A 22541-nucleotide genomic window follows, 5' to 3' on the forward strand; every position below is an offset into this window, starting at 1 on the left:
TTGTAGTTGGGCTTTCAGATAATGTCTATTTATATGGTCTAAAAGTTCATATATGAAGAAGTCACACGCCTACTGTATGTGTGTACATGCATAAAATACTTCAGGGTGTAATTTATTCATATGTGTACCTTTCAACCATAAAAATGTCAAATTCTGTGTCCCAAAGTACCAAATGGTTGGTAATTGGATATTCGCGAATAACCAACTGGAAATGTTCGAATAACCAACAGGCTAATGTACGAAAAACAGTGAAATAAAACATTGTGTGTAACGAAGACACATATTTGCTTATGGGTTTAAAGAAAAAAAATACGTGATATTTCATTTTATTAGCAACTTTAGACTAGAGAATATGGTACAATCGGAATCCCGGTAGTTTGAAATCGCGAATAATCAACTGGAAATGTTCGAATAAGCAACTGTCAAGCGTACGAATACTACTGTGATTTAAAACAGTGTTTTTTAACGAATATATAAATGTACATGAACAAAAATACATAAACTGTTTGATTTCTATTTATGCGTACCTGTACCTAAAATATGAATCCCCCAAAAATTGGTTGGTAGTTGGATATTCGAGAATAACCAACTGGAAATGTTCGAATATCCAACTGGCGAATGTAGAAAACATACTTAAATAAGACAGTGTTTGTCACGAACATACATCTGTGTACATGCATAAGAATACACTTGGTGTGTGAATTATTCACATGTGTACCATTCAACCATAACCTGGACAAAATCTGAATCCCAAACTTCCGACTGGTTGGTATTCGCAAATAACCTGGAAATGGTCGAGTAGCTAAATATCAACATCAACATGTAGTTGAATATTCGAATCCCCAACTGGCAACTAGCAGATAGTTGAATATTCGAATCCCCAACTGGCAACTAGCAGATAGTTGAATATTCGAATCCCCAACTGGCAACTAGCAGATAGTTGAATATTCGAATCCCCAACTGGCAACTAGCAGATAGTTGAATATTCGAATCCCCAACTGGCAACTAGCAGATAGTTGAATATTCGAATCCCCAACTGGCAACTAGCAGATAGTTGAATATTCTAATCCCCAACTGGCAACTAGCAGTTAGTTGAATATTCTAATCCCCAACTGGCAACTAGCAGATAGTTGAATATTCGAATCCCCAACTGGCAACTAGCAACTAGCAGATAGTTGAATATTCGAATCCCCAACTGGCAACTAGCAACTAGCAGATAGTTGAATATTCGAATCCCCAACTGGCAACTAGCAACTAGCAGATAGTTGAATATTCGAATCCCCAACTGACAACTAGCAGATAGTTGAATATTCTAATCCCCAACTGGCAACTAGCAGTTAGTTGAATATTCTAATCCCCAACTGGCAACTAGCAGATAGTTGAATATTCTAATCCCCAACTGGCAACTAGCAGATAGTTGAATATTCGAATCCCCAACTGGCAACTAGCAGATAGTTGAATATTCGAATTAGTAGGTAATTCACTGGTACCGATTTCAATGCTGTATTGAAACTTAACAATGGAATTTTGACATTGCGTCCAGTTTTGAAAAAGAATGTAAATAGTTTCGTGGGTGGTTTCATTGACCGTGGTTTGGACCACTTTCTTTTTTTATGGTAAAGCTTTAAAATATTGATAATCAATACAGGTTTTAGAACAAATTTCAATAATGTCTTTGGATGACTTTGACCATAAACTCTTGACGTTCTCTTCTTTTTTTTAAATGCAGCAATTAACTGCGATGCCACTTCAAGGGGTATCAACTGGTGAAAACATCACTACAGCAGGCACCAAAATGTTTATAAAAAATAAACAAACTACATGAAACTTTACCGCTTTCCCTTTTAAATGTAAACTTGAAAGGCCGTTTTATATATCAATTTGATCAATATCAAGTTGGCAGGAACCCACACCACCATGAATAGTATCAAACAATATTAGAGATAACATGCTTTAGTAATTAACGTTTTCCGCGTTGATATTTTTTTTTGTGTTTCCTTTTTCAATTCATTCAAAAGAAATCTGAACTTGTACTTCACTCGTAGTCAGAAAAATAATACGTTTATCGACTCATGGCGGCGCTACGTCTTACAATGAAATCAACAAATATTCTTTAGTTCTTTCATGTTTTTCGATGAAATAAGAGTATTAATTTGATAGGAGTGAAAATATCAACGTATGCGAATCAGACTGATCTCTGTAGGAAACATGTTTTAATCCAAATATTATCCGCAATGTATTGTTTAGCTTACACGTTCGACCTTACAAATTTTCATTTAATAAATTGCGGCGTTGTAATTCGGTATGTATTCATGTTCTGCTATATAAACTCGCTTTCGAACATTAATTTATAGACCGGTCCGTCTCCGTGGCCCAGTGGTTAAGGCGTCCGCCTACGGAGCGGGAGGTCGTGGGTTCGATACCGGGCCGCTTAATACCAAAAGACGTTAAAAGTTGGTACACGTACTTGGAAAAGTGGTGTACTCAGTACAAGTTCAACCCAGGAAAGTTGTATCATGTGTATCGGTGCTTTACACCTAGCACGTTAAAGAACCAAGAGGTCTCTTCGGAAAGAGCTAGGGTATCGCACCCGGATCTCTTGTATCTCAATCTGTTTCTTCAAGTCTTCCAATATCTGGATTTGACTGCGAATTGCTGTCACTTCTATCTCATGTCACTTATGGCATTTAAACACAATTCAAGTCGTGATGGCGTCACGGCGGGGTCAAGCCATAATGAAGCCAAAGGGCGCGGGCAGACTGCGATAAACTCAAATAAAACTCAAATAAACAAAACATTAATTTATAGTAAAGTGCGACGTCAAAGATGCACATATCCCTTCAGAGAAAAGCCCACTCAACCCTGAAAGGGTCCACTGGTCTTAATATACAGTCAATTCTCAATCCACACGGATCCCGGGCTTTGCTAATTTGCATATTACCAACCAAGTAAACATACGTACTATGAACGTACTTCCGTTTATAACGGAATGTTATACTATGAACGCACATCCGCCTACAGCGGACCGTTACATTATTTGGAACATATATGCATAAATGAAAGGTCATTGAAAGGTTCATTAAATGTTGCACTAAAAAGCTAGTTAATACTTAATAACATTAAAAAAATATCGAGAACTTTTTATCCAAGAACCAGAAATTAAAAATTGACAGCTACGTCATCAGTTATAATTTTGCGTAAGGGGCGTCCCACGGGAAGTGGAGTGGAAATCTCCCTTTTCAAACAATGGACTCGTGATCACATATGACACTCGTGAAATAAAATACGATCTTACACTGAAATCAACAAATATTCTCTATATCATGTAGTGTTTTTAACTTTATATAGTTGCAGCATGCCAAGCTGATTTTATCAGCAACTAAGCACGTGCACGAATACACGGCAAACCGGAACCGGAAGTGATGGACGTTATTAAATACCGGATGCATCGGAAGATTCCTGTGCTGTGGGCATTGTGTCTCGTGCTTTGCATTCTTGTGCTAATTGAGTTTTGCCTCGTAATAGTTACAAAGCGGACAGAGCCTCAAGTTATCCCGCCATTACCCAAATTGAGTGAGTAGGTACTATCTTGATGTAGCTTCAGAGTAGAAAAGTTTGAAAATGTACTACAACGAAATATTATACAATATGATATAAATGGTACAACACCTCCGAAAATGACAAGAACGGTTAGGGGGGGGGGGGGATTTAGTCCCAATTGATTGAGTTTAATATATTATTTTTTACCCGAATGCGAATGTAAATATCTTCATACATAATGTTAACTTCTTCATCTCTGTGCATTGAAAAAATGAGATCAGTTCAATCAAAGACCCTTGTATTTCCCAATTCGCCGCGACATAAAACATACATGACTACATAATCCGAAATTAGTTTTCGCGAGTACCTTTTTACAGTATATGACAATTTAAGTGAAATGATGTTTGTTTTCAATTCAGGAAATGTTTCTGCTATCGACAGTAAGGAAGCTGAGGTAAGCATTTTCATAAATTTGAATGTAGAGCAAGTGACAGTTCTGTATAAAAATACCAAACAGTTATATAAATTATATTGTCCACATATATATTTTATACTTTTTATATTATATATTATAATGTAAAGTTTGTTCGTTGATTTTCGTTTGAATGAACATTCATCTCGGCAAACATCTTCATCATCATAATCATCATTATCATCATCGTCGTCGTCGTCGTCATCGTCGTCGTCGTCGTCGTCGTCGTCATCATCATCATCATCATCATCATCATCATCATCATCATCATCAACTTCATCATGTAATCATCGGCAATGAAAATCATTATCACGCATTATCACGCATTTTTGATAAATCATCAGTATGCAAAAGAAGGATGAAATATCGCTTACACGAATGGCTGTTATCCCACAAAAGAGAGATTGTTATTGTCGAAAATATTATATAATAGCAAACTTGTATCTATGCAGTAAAAGGCGAAGCCATACATGAGCTTTCATCACAGCATGATTTTTAGCCATTTTAAGATTCCAAAATTTGTTTATTAAATTTCTAGCGACTGTACCGTGCAGCCAAGCGAAACGAACAAAGACTGTCTAGGGTGAGGAACGTTTGCACTAAGCGACCGGAATTATCAAACGCCACCTCCAGGGCGGAATTCTGGGTGTCCCCGAGAACATCTTTAGCCTTTTGTGTCGTCCCAAAGGTCGGCTGTACCTCATGGAAGCGCACGATTAGGTTTGTGAAAACAGCTTGAGTTTTTAACATATTAGCTAAAGTAAGAAGAGGGCTTGAAGCTTGGGTTGACAGCAGTAATGGTGTCGTATTTTGAGAGGCTACAAGAACGTTCTACAAGTTGGAGACGAACTCATAACCTGTTGGGTAAGAGGAGGTAATTACTAGTACTTATTGTTAACTCTCACCTAAACTTTGATAAGACAACTTAGTATAACAGCACACTACCGTGACAAAGTCAGCTTTGATGAGACGGCAGTTCTACTCACATACATGTATCATACGTCGGATCATAAACTCTGCTCGACCTATTAATCTTAATCGATGTTTCCACACACCTAAGGTAACACGAGAATACTGTAAACCCCCCAATTGTGATCAAGAGCATATTAACTCAACAATTGTTCCAGCAATAGTATTGGGCCCTGCATTACCTCAACTATTGTTTCAGCAATAGTTCTAGGCCCTCCATTAACTCAACACTTGTTCCAGAAATAGTACTGGGCCCTGCATTACCTCAACTATTGTTCCAGCAATAGTTCTAGGCCCTGCATTAACTCAACACTTGTTCCAGATATAGTACTGGGCCCTATATTAACTCAACAATTGTTCCAACAATAGTATTGGGCCCTGCATTACCTCAACTATTGTTTCAGCAAAAGTTCTAGGCCCTCCATTAACTCAACACTTGTTCCAGAAATAGTACTGGGTCCTGCATTACCTCAACATTTTTTCCAGCAATAGTTCTGGGCTCTGCATTAACTCAACACTTGTTCCAGAAATAGTACTGGGCCCTGCATTAACTCAACAATTGTTCCAGCAATAGTACTGGGCCCTGAATGGCTACACGCATGCGTATAATAATTTTAAAATTTGTACGTTCCCATCATATTTATTGTTTTCAATTGCTTCCGAGTCAACAAGTTACGACAGAATTGCATATTTCCAACGAAGCTAAAGACGACACAACAAAAGCTACTTTTCTTTGTCAAAAACCCTTTAAACTGTACAATGTATCGGAACTGTTAACACATTGCTGAACACAATGCTTTCTCTGCACACGATATTCTGTTATCCGATTTTATGATTTCCACTACAGGTTCATCGAGCACGATCCTCAAACTTTCGAATACCCGAGTGACATTAGTCGGTTTATGGTCCATTATGGTGACTTCAAAACCATCCATAAACTGAAACTAACGGAGGGAGGACAAGGCAAATGGATTGACCCCGCCCTCAAGTTCATGTTCTCCCGGGATCCATATACTAGACTGTGGTCGGCGTATCTTGACAAATTCGTATTGCCAGATTTCTGGCACACTGCTCGCAACGCTATTCCAGTCGTTCGCCAGAACGTGACCAAGAGAGCGCTAAAATGTGGGCATGACTTGACTTTTGAGGAATTTGTTAGGTACAATTACGATCATAGCGGTTTTAAAGCGGATCCGAAGTTGAATGAACATTTTCAAACTGTGTTGTATAACTGTAACCCTTGTAAACACGACTTTGACGTCATAGGCGCTGCAGAGACGTTCGATGAAGATACTAACCTCGTTTTGGCGAGCGCGCAAACATTAGGAGTTATTCCCAAAAATCCGAAAGACAGCCGTCTTGAGAGGGAAATCACAGATTTAGTAGACTATAACCTTGATATTGTAAAGCAAACACATTTGCATGGTAATATTTCTGTTGACTGCGTTGGCCTGGATGCTGTAGGCCGTCGGTTGTGGGAGGTATTTCAGTACAATGGTTACCTTGGTGATTATGTTCCATTCCCTGGGGCATATTTGAAGAAAGTTACAGACAAGAAATATCATAATGAATACAAGCTCTTCTTAAAAACGGTGATATTTGATACAAGAAAATCAGTCACGACGAAAACATTGGACAATTGGAAGGAACAAAGAACCAAGTCCATGAGGAACGCATTTCGGTCACTGCCCAAGAGGATAATGAAACAGTTTCAGGAAATGTACGATGTAGACTTTGACTTGTTTCGCTATGAAAAGTATCCAGTGTGGCTAGAGTCTCGAGATAAAAACTGACTGACTTTATTTATGTGACATGTTTTGTTTGTGGTATTTGTGAAATAAGCAGTTCATTATCAAATGTGAACACGGTTTGAAAGAATTGAATATACACATAGTATATACTCTTCCTGTAGACCAAATTTGGTCAAGATATGTCAACTAACAAAGTTATTCAGTTTCAACCGTTTTTCTATTTTTAGTAACAGTGACATTGACCTTGACCCTAGGGACCCCAAACGCAATCCCATAAAATGTATTCATAAACTCTTCATATAGACCAAGTTTGGTCAAGATATATCAACTAACTAAGTTATTCGGTTTCAATCGTTTTTCCTGTTTTAGAAGCAGTGACCTTAACCTTGACCCTAGGGACTCCAAACGCAAATCCATGAATGGTATTCATAAACATTTCCTATAGACCAAGTTTGGTCAAGATATATCAACCCTTACTGAAGATATTCAGTATCATAGGTGAGTATGACGCCCCCCGGCCGCCCTTCACGTTGTGAAAACCTGGTTAAAAATTTAACAAATCAGGTTATCTAGAGTCTGCGTTTCGATCACTCTGCCACGATGTAATCGGAGCACTTCGACCATTTTCCTCCGAAAACAACATCTGATGTATGTGGACGGTATACAATGATATAATTCTTTAAAGTTCTACGCTGTAGATAGATAGCGTACGGAGTTATTGTAATTTAGCAGTTTAGCCTGAGAACTTTATTCGTAGGAGTCATAATAGTGATGTAATAATACACTTCATTGCGAATCAATTTGATCTTCGTGATAGACATTTAACCTTAAAACACTATATACGGCATACATACGTGGTACGTCGTGTGGTGGAGCTGGCCGAGGTGTTCCGACTGGCGAGAGGGCTCTTGCGCAATGAATTTTGTGTATTGCGTGGAAATATTGTCCACAAAACAACCCGAGTATACGACATAGGACAGTAAAGTTTAGTTGTAGGTTGTATTCGACCAGCATCCGCCACCTGTTTTCGAGGTCAGACGGCCAACGGTCACGGATATAATTATTATCTAAAAAAATTGGTCTGGAACCATGAAACGTCACTGGTAGGTTGTACTTAATCATAAAATGAATGCAATAAGGTAGAAATAAAGGGAACGGCCAACTTTGTGTGTTTTGTGTTAAATTTCGTCCACACAAAAACATCCACTACAGCGCAGCGCCAAAAGTTATTGCACTTTTTTAATGGAGGCTCATTAATAAAACAAACAAAAACAACGAGTAAGAGCTAATGGAACTTCTTGCTTGCAAACTAACTGACGGGTGGCTTATATGTATGTCATGCTGTCTATTAGATCACAGATGTCAAATATAATCATCTCTGCAAATTGTTTATAGGTATTTTAAACCTAGTCTGGTTCCCTGCTTACTGATAGTTCATACAGTACCGATAACGATAGTGTTAGGGGAAGGAACTCCAGACTATTTTAAACCTTGCACCCCATAATTGGATAAATATGTGGTGTTGTTACGGATGTTAATTGTTAGATTTTACTTTATTTTTCGCAAGCAACCTACTGCCTTCAATTGGGATAAATCAGAGAACTGCTGTCTATAAAATTAATAAAGTTGAAACAGGTCTTAATTTGGTGTTTTGTTCTCGTAATTTACGGTAGTGTGCCTTATATACTAGAGACGCACATTTTGTCAATGTCATATTAATGAATTTTTAAGTTTGGCTATAGGTAGCCAACTAAACTGTTCACCTGTCTAAATATTGTTTTAACATTGTAAATATTTCAATAAACCAATGCACCAAAAAAGTAAAAAGGCATCCACAGACAATACGTTCGATGTATTTTCCTGATTTCAGTTTGCCTTCTGGCAAATGCTGATATAGTAATACTTAATGCTGTTTGGAAAACCTCGAGTTTGATTCGGAAACTATAAAACAATAAAACTAACAATCACACGTACAGTGATTGCTAATTTAACTAATTAATGATTAAGTATTTATGTTTGGCTATAGGTAGCCAACTATACTGTTCACCTGTCTAAATGTTTTTATACATTGTTATATTTCAATAAACCAATGCCTAAATGCACAAAATCCGGACCTGGGGGGGGGCGTGGTTACAATTGACTGGTGCATAACTCGATAACTATGCAGCCATGAATTATGGGCCTTGCTTTTCAAGTGTATTGCATCTAAATATTTTGTGCTATTTTTAAGTTATACGGCCATAGATAAAGTGTTTGCATGACGATGAGGATACCATCGTGGTGGTGATTAATTGACTGGTTCAATGTCATGCTGATTTCATGGACTGATAAGCCCTTTTCTCAAGATGAAGGGTGTGGGAGGCAATTTCCCTGGACTGTTAAAACAAGAATAAATGGGAAATTTAACGCGTTAGTCCACTGTCAGGGTCATAAATACATGGAATACCCCCAATGCGAGGGACAAACATACAAGGAGTTAGTCCAATGTCTGGGTCATACATTCATGGAATAAGTCCACTGTCAGGGTCATACATACAAAAAATAATTCCACTGCGAGAGTCATACATACACGAAATAAGTCCACTGTCAAGGGAGTAAGTCCATTGTCAGAGTAATTAATACAAGGAATAAGTCCACTGTCAGGGTCATACATACAGGGAATAGGTCTCCTGTCAGGGTCATAAATTCATGGATAATTCCACGGTCAGGGTCATACATACGAGGAATAACTCCACTGTCACGGTCATACATTCAGGGAATAACTCCACTGTCGGGGTCATACATACAAGGAATGAGTCCACTGTCAGGGTCATACTTTCAGGGAATAAGTCCACTATCTGGGTCATACATACAAGCAATAAGTCCACTGTCAGGATCATACATACAATGAATAAGTCCAGTGTCAGGGTAAGACATTCATGGAATAATTCAACTGTCAGGGTCATACATACCAGGAATAAGTCAACTGTCAGGGTCATACATTCAGGGAATAAGTTCACTGTCAGGGTCATACATTAGGGAATAGGTCCACTTTCAGGGTCATACATACAAGGATAAGTCCACTGTCAGGGTCATACATACAAGTAAAAATTCCACTGTCTGGGTCTTACATTCATGGAATGAGTTCACTGTAAGGGTTATACATAATGGATTATTTCCACTGTAAGGGTCATACATACAAGGAATAAGTCTACTATTAGGGTAATACATACAAGGAATAATTCCACAGTCAGAGTCATACATACATGGAATAATTCCACTGTCACGGTATAACATACAATGACTCATTCCACAGTCAGGGTCATACATTCATGGAATAAGTCCACTGACAGGGTCATATATACAAGGACTCATTCCACAGTCAGGGTCATACATTCATGGAATAAGTCCACTGACAGGGTCATATATACAAGGAATAATTTCACTGTCAGGGTCATACATTCAGGAAATAAGTCCACTGTCAGGGTCATATATACAGGGAATAATTCCACAGTCAGGGTCATACATTCAGGGAATAATTCCACTGTCAGGGTCATACATACAAGGAATAAGTCCACTGTCAAGGTAATACATTCATAATAATAAGTCCGCCTGTCCGGGTCATACATACAAGGAATAAGTCCACTGTCAGGATCATACATACAAGAAATAATAAGACTGTCAGGGTCAAACATACAAAGCATACGTCCACTTTAAGAGTCATAGATACATACAAAGAATACGTCCACTGTCAGTGTCATTCATGCCAGGAATACGCCCATTATCTGGGTCATACATACCGGAATAATTCCACTGTAAGGGTCATACATACAAGGAATAATTCCACTGTCAGGGTCATACATACAGGAAATACATCCACTGTCAGGGTCATACATACAATAAATAATTCCACTGTCAGGGTTATACATTCATGGAATAATTTAACTGTAAGCGCCATACATACAGGAATGAGTCCACTGTCAAGGTCATACATTCATAATAATAAGTCCGCTGTCCGGGTCAAACATACAGGAAATAAGTCCACTGTAAAGATCATACCTACAAGAAATAATTCCACTGTCAGGGTCAAACATACAAAGCATACGTCCACTTTAAGGATCATTCATACATACAAAGAATACGTCCACTGTCAGTGTCATTCATGCCAGGAATACGCCCATTATATGGGTCATACATACAGGAATAATTCCACTGTAAGGGTCATACACACAAGGAATAATTCCACTGTCATTGTCATACATACAAAGAATACATCCACTGTCAGGGTCATACATACAAGAAATAATTCCACTGTTAGGGTTATACATTCATGGAATAATTTAACTGTAAGCACCAAACATACAAGGAATACATCCATTGTCAGAGTCATACATACAGGGAATAATTCCACAGTCCGGGTCATACATTCAGGGAATAAGTCCAGAGTTATGGCCATACATTCATGGAATAATTCCATTGTCTTGGTCATACATTCATGGATTAAGTCCACAGTCAGGGTCATACATTTAGGGATTAGGTTCACTGCCAGGGTCATACATACAAGGTATAAATCTACTGTTAGGTCATACATTCATGGTATAATTCCACTGTCAGGGTCATACATAAAAGAAATTAGCCTACTGTCAGGGTCATACATTCAGGGAATAAGTCCACTGTCAGGGTCGTATATGAAAGGAATAATTCCACTGTCAGGGTCATACATACAAGGAATAGTTTCAGTGCCAGGGTCATACATACAAGTAATAATTCTAGTGTCAGGGTCATACATCCAAGGAATAAGTCCACTGTCAGGGTCATACATACAAGGAATAAGTCCACTGTCAGGGTCATACATACAAGAAATAAGTCCACTGTCAGGGTCATACATACAAGGAATAAGTCCACTGTCAGGGTCATACATTCAAGGAATAAGTCCACTGTCAGGGTCATACATAAAGGGAATAAGTCCACTGTCTGGGTCATACATACAAGAAATAGGTCCACTGTCAGGGTCATACATACAAGGAATAAGTCCACTGTCAGGGTCATACATAAAAGGAATAAGTCCACTGTCAGGGTCATACATACAAGGTATAAGTCCACTGTCAGGGTCATACACACAAGGAATAAGTCCACTATCAGGGTCAAACACACAAGGAATAAGTCTACAGTTAGAGTCATACATACAAGTGTAAGTCCACTGTCAGGGTAATACATACAAGGAATAAGTCCACTGTCAGGGTCATACATACAGGGAATAAGTCCACTGTCAGGGTCATATATGCAAGGAATAAGTCCACTGTCAGGGTCATACATACAAGGAATAAGTCCACTGTCAGGGTCATACATTCAAGGAATACGTCCACTGTCAGGGTCATACATAAAGGGAATAAGTCCACTGTCAGGGTCATACATACAAGAAATAGGTCCACTGTCAGGGTCATACATACAAGGAATAAGTCCACTGTCAGGGTCATACATAAAAGGAATAAGTCCACTGTCAGGGTCATACATACAAGGTATAAGTCCACTGTCAGGGTCATACACACAAGGAATAAGTCCACTATCATGGTCAAACACACAAGGAATAAGTCTACAGTTAGAGTCATACATACAAGTGTAAGTCCACTGTCAGGGTAATACATACAAGGAATAAGTCCACTGTCAGGGTCATACATACAGGGAATAAGTCTACTGTCAGGGTCATATATGCAAGGAATAAGTCCACTGTCAGGGTCATACATACAAGGAATAAGTCCACTGTCAGGGTCATACTTACAAGGAATTAGTCCACTGTCAGGGTCATACATACAAGGAATAAGTCCACTGTCAGGGTCATTCATTGTCAGGGAATAAGTACACTGTCAGGGTCATACATACAAGGAATAAGTCCACTGTCAGGGTCATACATACAAGGAATAAGTCCACTGTCAGGGTCATACATTCAGGGAATAAGTCCACTGTCAGGGTCATACATACAAGGAATAATTCCACTGTCAGGGTCATACATACAAGGAAAAGGTCCACTGTCAGGGTCATACCTACAAGAAATAAGTCCACTGTCAGGGTCATACATACAGGAAATAAGTCCACTGTCAGGGTCATACATACAAGGATTAATTCCAATATCAGGGTCATACATACAAGGAATAGGTCCACTGTTAGGGTCATACATACAAGGAATAAGTCCACTCTCAGGGTCATACTTACAAGAAATAAGTCCACTGTCAGGGTCATACATACAGGAAATAAGTCCAGTGTCAGGGTCATACATTCAAGAAATAAGTCCACTGTCAGGGTCATACATACAAGGAATAAGTCCACTTTCAGGGTCATACTTGAAAGGAATAAATCCACTGTCAGGTCATACATGAAAGGAATAAGTCCACTGTCAGGGTCATACATACAAGGAATAATTCCACTGTCAGGATCATACATACAAGGAATAATTCCAGTGTCAGGGTCATACATACAAGGAATAGGTCCACTGTCTGGGTCATACATACAAGGAATAGGTCCACTGTCAGGGTCATACATACAAGGAATAAGTCCACTGTCAGGGTCATACATACAAGGAATAAGTCCACTGTCAGGGTCATACATAAAAGGAATAAGTCCACTGTCTGGGTCATACATACAAGAAAAAGGTCCACTGTCAGGGTCATACATACAAGGAATAAGTCCACTGTCAGGGTCATACATACAAGGAATAAGTCCACTGTCAGGGTCATACATAAAAGGAATAAGTCCACTGTCTGGGTCATACATACAAGAAAAAGGTCCACTGTCAGGGTCATACATACAAGGAATAAGTCCACTGTCAGGGTCATACATACAAGGAATAAGTCCACTGTCAGGGTCATACATAAAAGGAATAAGTCCACTGTCTGGGTCATACATACAAGAAAAAGGTCCACTGTCAGGGTCATACATACAAGGAATAAGTCCACTGTTAGGGTCATACATAAAAGGAATAAGTCCACTGTCAGGGTCATACATACAAGGAATAAGTCCACTGTCAGGGTCATACATACAAGGAATAAGTCCACTGTCAGATTCATACATACAAGGAATAAGTCCACTGTCAGGGTCATACATACAAGGAATAAGTCCACTGTCAGGGTAATACATACAAGGAATAAGTCCACTGTCAGGGTCATACATACAAGGAATAAGTCCACTGTCAGGTTCATACATACAAGGAATAAGTCCACTGTCAGGGTCATACATACAAGGAATGTGTCCACTGTCAGGGTCATACATACAAGGAATAAGTCCACTATCAGGGTCATACATACTAGGAATAAGTCCACTGTCACAGTCATACATACAAGGAATAAGTCCACTGTCAGGGTCATACATACAAGGAATAAGTCCACTGTCAGGGTCATACATACAAGGAATAAGTCCACTGTCAGGGTCATACATACAAGGAATAAGTCCACTGTCAGATTCATACATACAAGGAATAAGTCCACTGTCAGGGTCATACATACAAGGAATAAGTCCACTGTCAGATTCATACATACAAGGAATAAGTCCACTGTTAGGGTCATCCATAAAAGGAATAGGTCCACTGTCAGGGTCATACATACAGGGAATAGGTCCACTGTCAGATTCATTAATACAAGGAATAAGTCCACTGTCAGGGTCATACATACAAGGAATAAGTCCACTGTCAGGGTCATACATACAAGGAATAAGTCCACTGTCAGGGTCATACATACAAGGAATAAGTCCACTGTCAGGGTCATACATACAAGGAATAAGTCCACTGTCAGGGTCATACATACAAGGAATAAGTCCACTGTCAGGGTCATACATACAAGGAATAAGTCCACTGTCAGGGTCACACATACAAGGAATAATTCCACTGTTAGGGTCATACATACAAGGAATAAGTCCACTGTCAAGGTCATACATACAGGGAATAAGTCCACTGTCAGGGTCATACATACAAGGAATAAGTCCACTGTCAAGGTCATACATACAGGGAATAAGTCCACTGTCAGGGTAATACATACAAGGAATAAGTCCACTGTCAGGGTCATACATACAAGGAATAAGTCCACTGTCAGATTCATACATACAAGGAATAAGTCCACTGTCAGGGTCATACATACAAGGAATAAGTCCACTGTCAGATTCATACATACAAGGAATAAGTCCACTGTTAGGGTCATACATACAAGGAATAAGTCCACTGTCAGGGTCATACATACAGGGAATAGGTCCACTGTCAGATTCATACATACAAGGAATAAGTCCACTGTCAGGGTAATACATACAAGGAATATGTCCACTGTCAGGGTCATACATACAAGGAATAAGTCCACTGTCAGGGTCATACATACAAGGAATAAGTCCACTGTCAGGGTAATACATACAAGGAATAAGTCCACTGTCAGGGTCATACATACAAGGAATAAGTCCACTGTCAGGGTCATACATACAAGGAATAAGTCCACTGTCAGGGTAATACATACAAGGAATAAGTCCACTGTCAGATTCATACATACAAGGAATAAGTCCACTGTCTGGGTCATACATACAAGGAATAAGTCCACTGTCAGGGTCATACATACAAGGAATAAGTCCACTGTCAGGGTCATACATACAAGGAATAAGTCCACTGTCAGGGTCATACATACAAGGAATAAGTCCACTGTCAGGGTCATACATACAAGGAATAAGTCCACTGTCAGGGTCATACATACAAGGACTAATTCCACTGTTAGGGTCATACATACAAGGAATAAGTCCACTGTCAAGGTCATACATACAGGGAATAAGTCCACTGTCAGGGTCATACATACAAGGAATAAGTCCACTGTCAAGGTCATACATACAGGGAATAAGTCCACTGTCAGGGTCATACATACAAGGAATAAGTCCACTGTCAGGGTCATACATACAAGGAATAAGTCTGTTGCCAATGTTATATATAGAAGGAAGGGTCTTCTGTCAGGGTCATACACACAAGAATAAACACACTGCCAGGGTCATGAATACAAGCAAAGGATAAAGGATAGCATACAAGGAATAAGTCCACTGTCGGGGCTTTACTTACCAGGAATAAATCCTTTTACCAGGACCATACATACAAGGCATAATTCCGCTGTCAGCGCCATTCTTACACGGAATAAGCCCACTGTAAATGACATCCACACATAAGTGAATAATTTTGAAGTTAGAGCCATGCATTCAATGAACAAGTCTGCTGCCAAGGCCATTCGTGCAAACATCTTTAGTTTAGTCAATACAATCGATAGTTTTTGAGTGTTTGTTTTTTGCTACTAGTGTATTAATAATAATACATGTTGAAAGGCTTCAAAAATCCAGACGGCTCATTGATAAGACAAATACTGATAATGTCGCGTCTGTCTGGCATAATCTACTTTACCAGAATTACGCAAGTATGGTTTGTCGATCCCGTTCTTTATATTCTTCATAAGTTCATTTGGAACGGGATGGCTATTCATGGTATGTGTGTCGTTTTTTTTTAATAATTTGTTGAATTTCAAAAGAATCTGTTGGCTTACTATTTATTTGATAATAATAATAATAATAATAATAATAATAATAATAATAATAATAATAATAATAATAATGATGATGATGATAATAATAATAATAATAATAATAATAATAATAATAATAATAATAATAATAATAAAATAAAACATACTCTAACAATACAGTGCTTGTCACGAAGATGCATTTGTGTACATGTATAAAAATGCATTTGGTGTTTGAATTCTTCACATGTGTACCTTCAACCATAGCATGGACACAATCTGTATCCCAACCTACCGACTGGTTGGTAGTTGGATATTCGCAAATAACCATCAGGAAATGGTCGAGTAGCTAAATATCAACATCAATGTGTAGTTGATTATTCCTATCCCAAACTAGCAACTAGCAGGTAGTTGAATATTCGAATAAGTAGGTAATTTACGGGTACCGATTTCAATGCTGTATTGAAACTTAACAATGGAATTTGGACATTGTGACCAGTTTTGAAAAAGAAAGTAAATAGTTTCGTGGGTGGTTTCATTGACTGTGACGTTTGGACCACTTTGTGCTTTTTTATGGTAAAACTTTAAAATAATGATACAGGTTTTAGAACAAATTTCAATAATGTACTTGGATGACTTTGACCATAAACTGAGGGTCTCTCTTTTTTTTGAAAATGCAGCAATTAACAGCGATCCCATTTCAAGGGGTGTCAACTGATAAAAACATCATTACAACAGGTACGGTTAGTCTCAATTTCTTTTATAAAACATAAACAAACTACATGAACTGTCGCCCAGGACAGCAATTTCACTTTTAAGTGTAAACTTGAAAAACCGTTTAATTTTTTTTTTTTATCAATTTCATGCTGGCGAGAACCCATACCGCCATGAATATTATCATTAATGATATCAGTATTAGAGATAACTTGCTTGTTTCTGATATCATTTGATTCAATTTAAAATGGCACTTATGTTTTGCCCGAGAAGGTACATTGAATCCGTTTATAATCCGGATTTAATTATTTAAATCTCAAATGCAAAATATCTGGAAGCATGAAGTTTCAACGAGCGTGGGACTGGTTTAGGTTACTGGACCTACTTCTGGCACGTGTTGGAGCAAATTCCACGCACGGGGTATTTTCCCTCGGGCTCCCCATATCGTCTTTCGTCAAGACAATATGTTTCGGGGGGGGGGGGGTTGTAAAAAAGCACGTAAAATGCTAGTCACAAAAGGAATGTTTGTTGATTAAATGCCAGATGGGATTGTATTTCACTTGTGGTCATGAAATATGTTGTTTTTTTTTCTACTAAAGGCTGCGCTACATCTTACATTGAAATCAACAAATATTATTTATACAATAGAGTTATTAACTTGATATTGTTCCAGTATGCCGGGCTGATTTTATCATCAATTAAGCACGTCCAACCACACGCGCTAAGCCGGAACTGGTAGTGATGGACATTATCAAATACCGGATGCATCGGTCGATTGCTATGCTTTTGGTCGTGTGTCTCGGGCTATGCCTATTTGTGCTGGTAAAGTTTAGCTCTGTGGATGTCATAAAGCGGACAAAACCTGAAGTTACTCAGACATTCCGGAAAATGACCACTCCATTACCCACGCCATTACCCAAATTCAGTGAGTGGGGCATAAATCAACCCTTTCCCACCAAGTTTTTCCAAAGATTGAAACTATTTTTATGAAGCTTCATAGCAGAAATGTTCTACAAAAACTATTTAGCATTATGATATAAATTTATCATGATGCATTATGTATTAAACCTCTTTGCAAAAACTGAGATCCGTTTTATCAAATCGCCTGTAGTTCCTTATTCGCCTTGACATGTTACATAATGCACCAGTCAATTGTAACCGGGGATAGCCGGGGAATTGGGCCTAGTTTTTACTTTCCAGGTGGCCCCGAAGTGCCGGGTGAACGTCGTGGTTTTGCCTTCGCGCCAAAACCAGCGGGGAATGGGCCTTACCTAGGGTCCCTGGGGTGTAGGGGCAATTTGCGGGGAGTTAACCAGCAAATCATCCCCGCAGGGCGGGGTTTTACCCGGGCTTACTTGACCGAAAGTCGAAGCCCCTGCTCCTCCCCGGACCTGGGGGCCGTTGTTTAAACCACCACGTTCACCCGGCACTGCGGGGCCATCTGGAAAGTAAAAACACGGGCCGTGGTTACAATTGACAGGTGCATAATTGACTACATAGTCCGACATCAGATTTCGCGAATACTTTTTTACAGTAAGTGACACATTAAGAAAAGTGATGTTTGTTTTCAAATACAGAAAACGTTTCTGCAACCGAAAGTCAGGTAGCTGAGGTAAGCCTTTTCAAATTTATTTGTAGAGCCAATGACATTTTTGTATGATAATACCAAACAGTTATATATCTTGTGTTTATATGTATCTGTATAAGTTCGTTCGCTGATCTTCGTTTGAATTAACTTTCATCTCGGCTAACCCAACATTAACAACAACAACAACAACAACAATAACATCATCATAACCAGCAGCAGCAGCAGCAGCAGCAGTTATGAGCATCATTGTCACTCAATTTGAACAAATCACCAGTACGTAAATGTAGGATGGCTGACGTTGTGCCGCCTTCGCCACCCCATAATGTCGAACACGAATGGCAGAAATCATACAAAATTAAAAGAGTGATTGTTATAGTCGAAAAGAATATATAAGAACAAACTTGTATCTATTCAGTAAAAGGTATAGCTATACACGGGTTTTCATCATAATATGATTTTTAAGGAATTTAAGGTTCAAATTTGTGTATTAAATTTCTAGCGAATGTTCAGTGCAGCCAGGCGGAACGAACAAAAATTGTCCAGAGTGAGGGACGTTTGCACTAAGCGACCGGAATTATTGAACGCCACCTCAAATGCGGAATTCTGGGTCTCCCCGAGTACATCTCTAGCCTTTTGTGTAGTCCCAAAGGTCGGCTGTACCTCGTGGAAGCGCACGATTAGGTTTGTGAAAACAACTCGAGTTTATAAACATATTGCCTACGTACAGTAAGAAGAGAGCTATAAGTTGCTATGGACCACCCGTATGTCCGTTTCTTGGGTTGACAGTAGTACTGGTGTCGTTTTTGAGAGGCTAAGAGAACGTTTTCTCCCTCCAAAAGTTAGTAGATCCAATAATTAAACATGCTAGAAATTCTTATCTTGCCCACGGGCGAAGATAAAATGCCCATATGGAACTCATTTTTAATGGTCGCCACATTGAAATTACCCCCCTTGTTGACAAACTGTCGTCTGTAGCATCATGGAAACCTTGTCTTGTGGCAATATTTAGGACACTAATTAATTATTTCTCGCTTCAAATTTCACTATAAAACGGTTTACACGCACTTTTCAAGAAATAATGCTTCACTGTCACTTAATGTTTGTTTAACTGAGGTGGGAGAAAAAAAAACCATCTACCATAGCCGCTCGTGTAAGATAGGTTCATCCCGTCCCTCGCGCAGGGTTTTTTGCGGAAACTCGGTAAACCTCGTTTTCGCAAAACACCCTACGGTCTGGTCGGAATGAACCTATCTTACACTCTCGGCCATTGAAGATACTTATACTCCCGGTTGGACACGAACCCATAACCTGTTGTGTGAAAGGGGAAAGTAAATATATAAATGCATATACTTATGTTTAATCTCACCTAAACTTATGTTAGACGATACAACTTCATACACCAGATTTTCAAACTAAATCATTTAAAAAACAAAACAAAAAAAAACCCTTTTTTTCGATATTTTTTCATATCTTTGGTATAATAATTTTTAGTTAGGAATTATAAGATTTTTTATTTAAAAAAATGATTGAGTTTGAAAACCCGGTTCTAGTGGGTAGTTCTACTCACAGGCATTATTACATACGCCTGATCGACCTAATCTTAAAGGCCTAGTTTAAGGAATGTTTGGCATGATAATCCCCTGCTGTGCATCTCCTGCTAATTGCACTGGTGTCACAGTAGTGGCCAATTTCTGATGTATTCGTTTTATTGGCTCATGGCCATTTAGGGTCCATTTCTATAATAAAACTTCTAAAACTGCACAGTAGGATACTCAAATCGGAGATCTGATAAGAGGGATCATGGCATGTAGATAAAGATCAATAAACAGAGGTTGTGTACTATACAGTTTTTTTTGTTGTCTGTGTTGGTGGTGTCACTTATAGAAGACTTAAACTAGGCATTTAATCGATGTTGCCACTCACCTAAGGTAACACGAGACTACTGTAAACTGCAAACCCCCATTGTGATCAAGAGCATTCACTCAACAGCAACAGTACTGGGCTCTGCATGGCAACACGTATGCGTTGAATATTTTTAAACAGTTGTACGTTCCTATTATATTCATTGTTTTCAATTGCTTCCGAGTCAACAGGTTTCGGCAGAATTGCTTATTTCCAACGAAGCCAAAGACGACACAACCAAAGCTACTTTTCTCTGACAAAAACCCTCTAAACTGTACAATGTATCGGAACCTCGAATGTATTTGGACGGTTTACATACACAAATACCTGTACGTTTAACTCCGCTGCAAGTAGATCGCTTAGTTATTTTATATAGCAATTAAACTTTATGACATAACTCTTGGGAATCTTAATTATGTAATGAATACAACTCTAAAACATTACATTAAATTGATGATATTATTCAAAAAGTTACGAACTACTTCAAATGATGTATCGGCATACATCCGAGGTTGTTTTCGATAAAAAATGGACGAGGAGTTCCGAATGGATTTTATGATTTCCACTTCAGGTTCATCGAGCACGATCCTCGAACTTTCGAATACCCGAGTGACATTAGTCAGTTTATGGTCCATTATGGTGACTTCAAAACCATCCAAAAGCTGAAACTATCGGGGGAAGGACAAGGCACATGGATTGAACCCGCCCTCAAGTTCATGTTCTCCCGGGATCCATATACTAGACTTTGGTCGGCGTATCTTGACAAATTCGTATTGCCAGATTTCTGGCACACCGCTCGCAACGCTATTCCAGTCGTTCGTCAGAACGTGACAAAAGAGCGCGCTAAAATGTGGGCATGACTTGACTTTTGAGGAATTTCTTAGGTACAATTATGATCATAGGGGTTTTAAAGCGGATCCGAAGTTGAATGAACATTTTCAAACTGCTTTGTATAACTGTAACCCATGTAAACACGACTTTGACGTCATAGGCGCTGCAGAGACGTTCGATGAAGATACTAACCTCGTGTTGGCGAGCGCGCGAACATTAGGAGTCATTCCCCACAATCCGAAAGAGAGCCGTCTACAGAGGGAAATCAGAGATTTAGTAGACTATAACCATGATATTGTACTGCGAACACATTTGCATGGTAATATTTCTGTTGACTGCGTTGGCCTGGATGCTGTAGGCCGTCGGTTGTGGGAGGTATTTCAGTACAATGGTTATCTTGGCGATTCTGTTCCATACCCTGAGGCATATTTGAAGAAAGTTACCGACAAGAAATATCATAATGAATACAAGCTATTCTTAAAAACGGTGATATTTGATACAAGAAAATCAGTCACAAAGAAAACATTGGACGATTGGAAGGAACAAAGAACCAAGTCCATGAGGAACGCATTTCGGTCACTGCCCAAGAGGATAATGAAACAGTTCCAGGAAATGTACGATGTCGACTTTGACTTGTTTCAATATGAAAAATATCCAGTGTGGCTAGAGTCTCGAGATAAAAACTGACTGACTTTATTTATGTGACATGTTTTGTTTGTGGTATTTGTGAAATTAGCAGTTCATTATCAAATTTGAACACGGTTTGAAATAATTGAATATGCACATAGTAACAAAATCAACCCAATGAAAGTAATATTCGAAAATAAAACAAATAATTTGGTCAAAATATGTGAACCCTAACTAAAGTTATTCAGCTTCAACCGTTTTTCTATTTTTAGTAACAGTGACATTGACCTCGACCATAGGGACCCCAAACGCAATCCCATAAAAGGTATCCATAAACTCTTTCTATAGACCAAGTTTGGTCAAGACATGTCAACTAACTAAGTTATTCAGTTTCAATCCTTTAATTTTTTTTGAAGCAGTGACCTTGACCTTGACCCTAGGGACTCCAAACGCAAATCATTGAATGGTATTCATAAACTCTTCATATATACCAAGTTTGGTCAAGATATATCAACCCTTACTTAAGATATTCAGTTTCATAGGTGAGTTTGACGCCGCCCGGCTGCCCTTCACTTTGTGAAAACTTGGTTAAAAATTTAACAAATCAGGTTATCTAGAGTCTGCGTTTTGATCACTCTGCCACGATGTAA

At 38.8% G+C, this 22541-nt stretch overlaps 1 protein-coding gene across 1 annotated transcript; it reads left to right on the top strand.

Moving 5' to 3' along the window:
- Nucleotides 1-3443: 3443 nt before the first annotated feature.
- Nucleotides 3444-6941, top strand: LOC128240428 (carbohydrate sulfotransferase 11-like). Its single transcript, XM_052957069.1, has 4 exons — nucleotides 3444-3573; nucleotides 3960-3994; nucleotides 4551-4732; nucleotides 5829-6941. Exons 1-4 carry the CDS (start codon nucleotides 3444-3446, stop codon nucleotides 6772-6774), a joined length of 1293 nt encoding a protein of 430 aa, XP_052813029.1. The 3' UTR covers nucleotides 6775-6941.
- The last annotated feature ends 15600 nt before the right edge of the window (nucleotides 6942-22541 follow it).

Source organism: Mya arenaria, chromosome 7, assembly GCF_026914265.1.
Source record: "Mya arenaria isolate MELC-2E11 chromosome 7, ASM2691426v1".
NCBI classification, from domain to species: Eukaryota; Metazoa; Mollusca; class Bivalvia; order Myida; family Myidae; genus Mya; species Mya arenaria.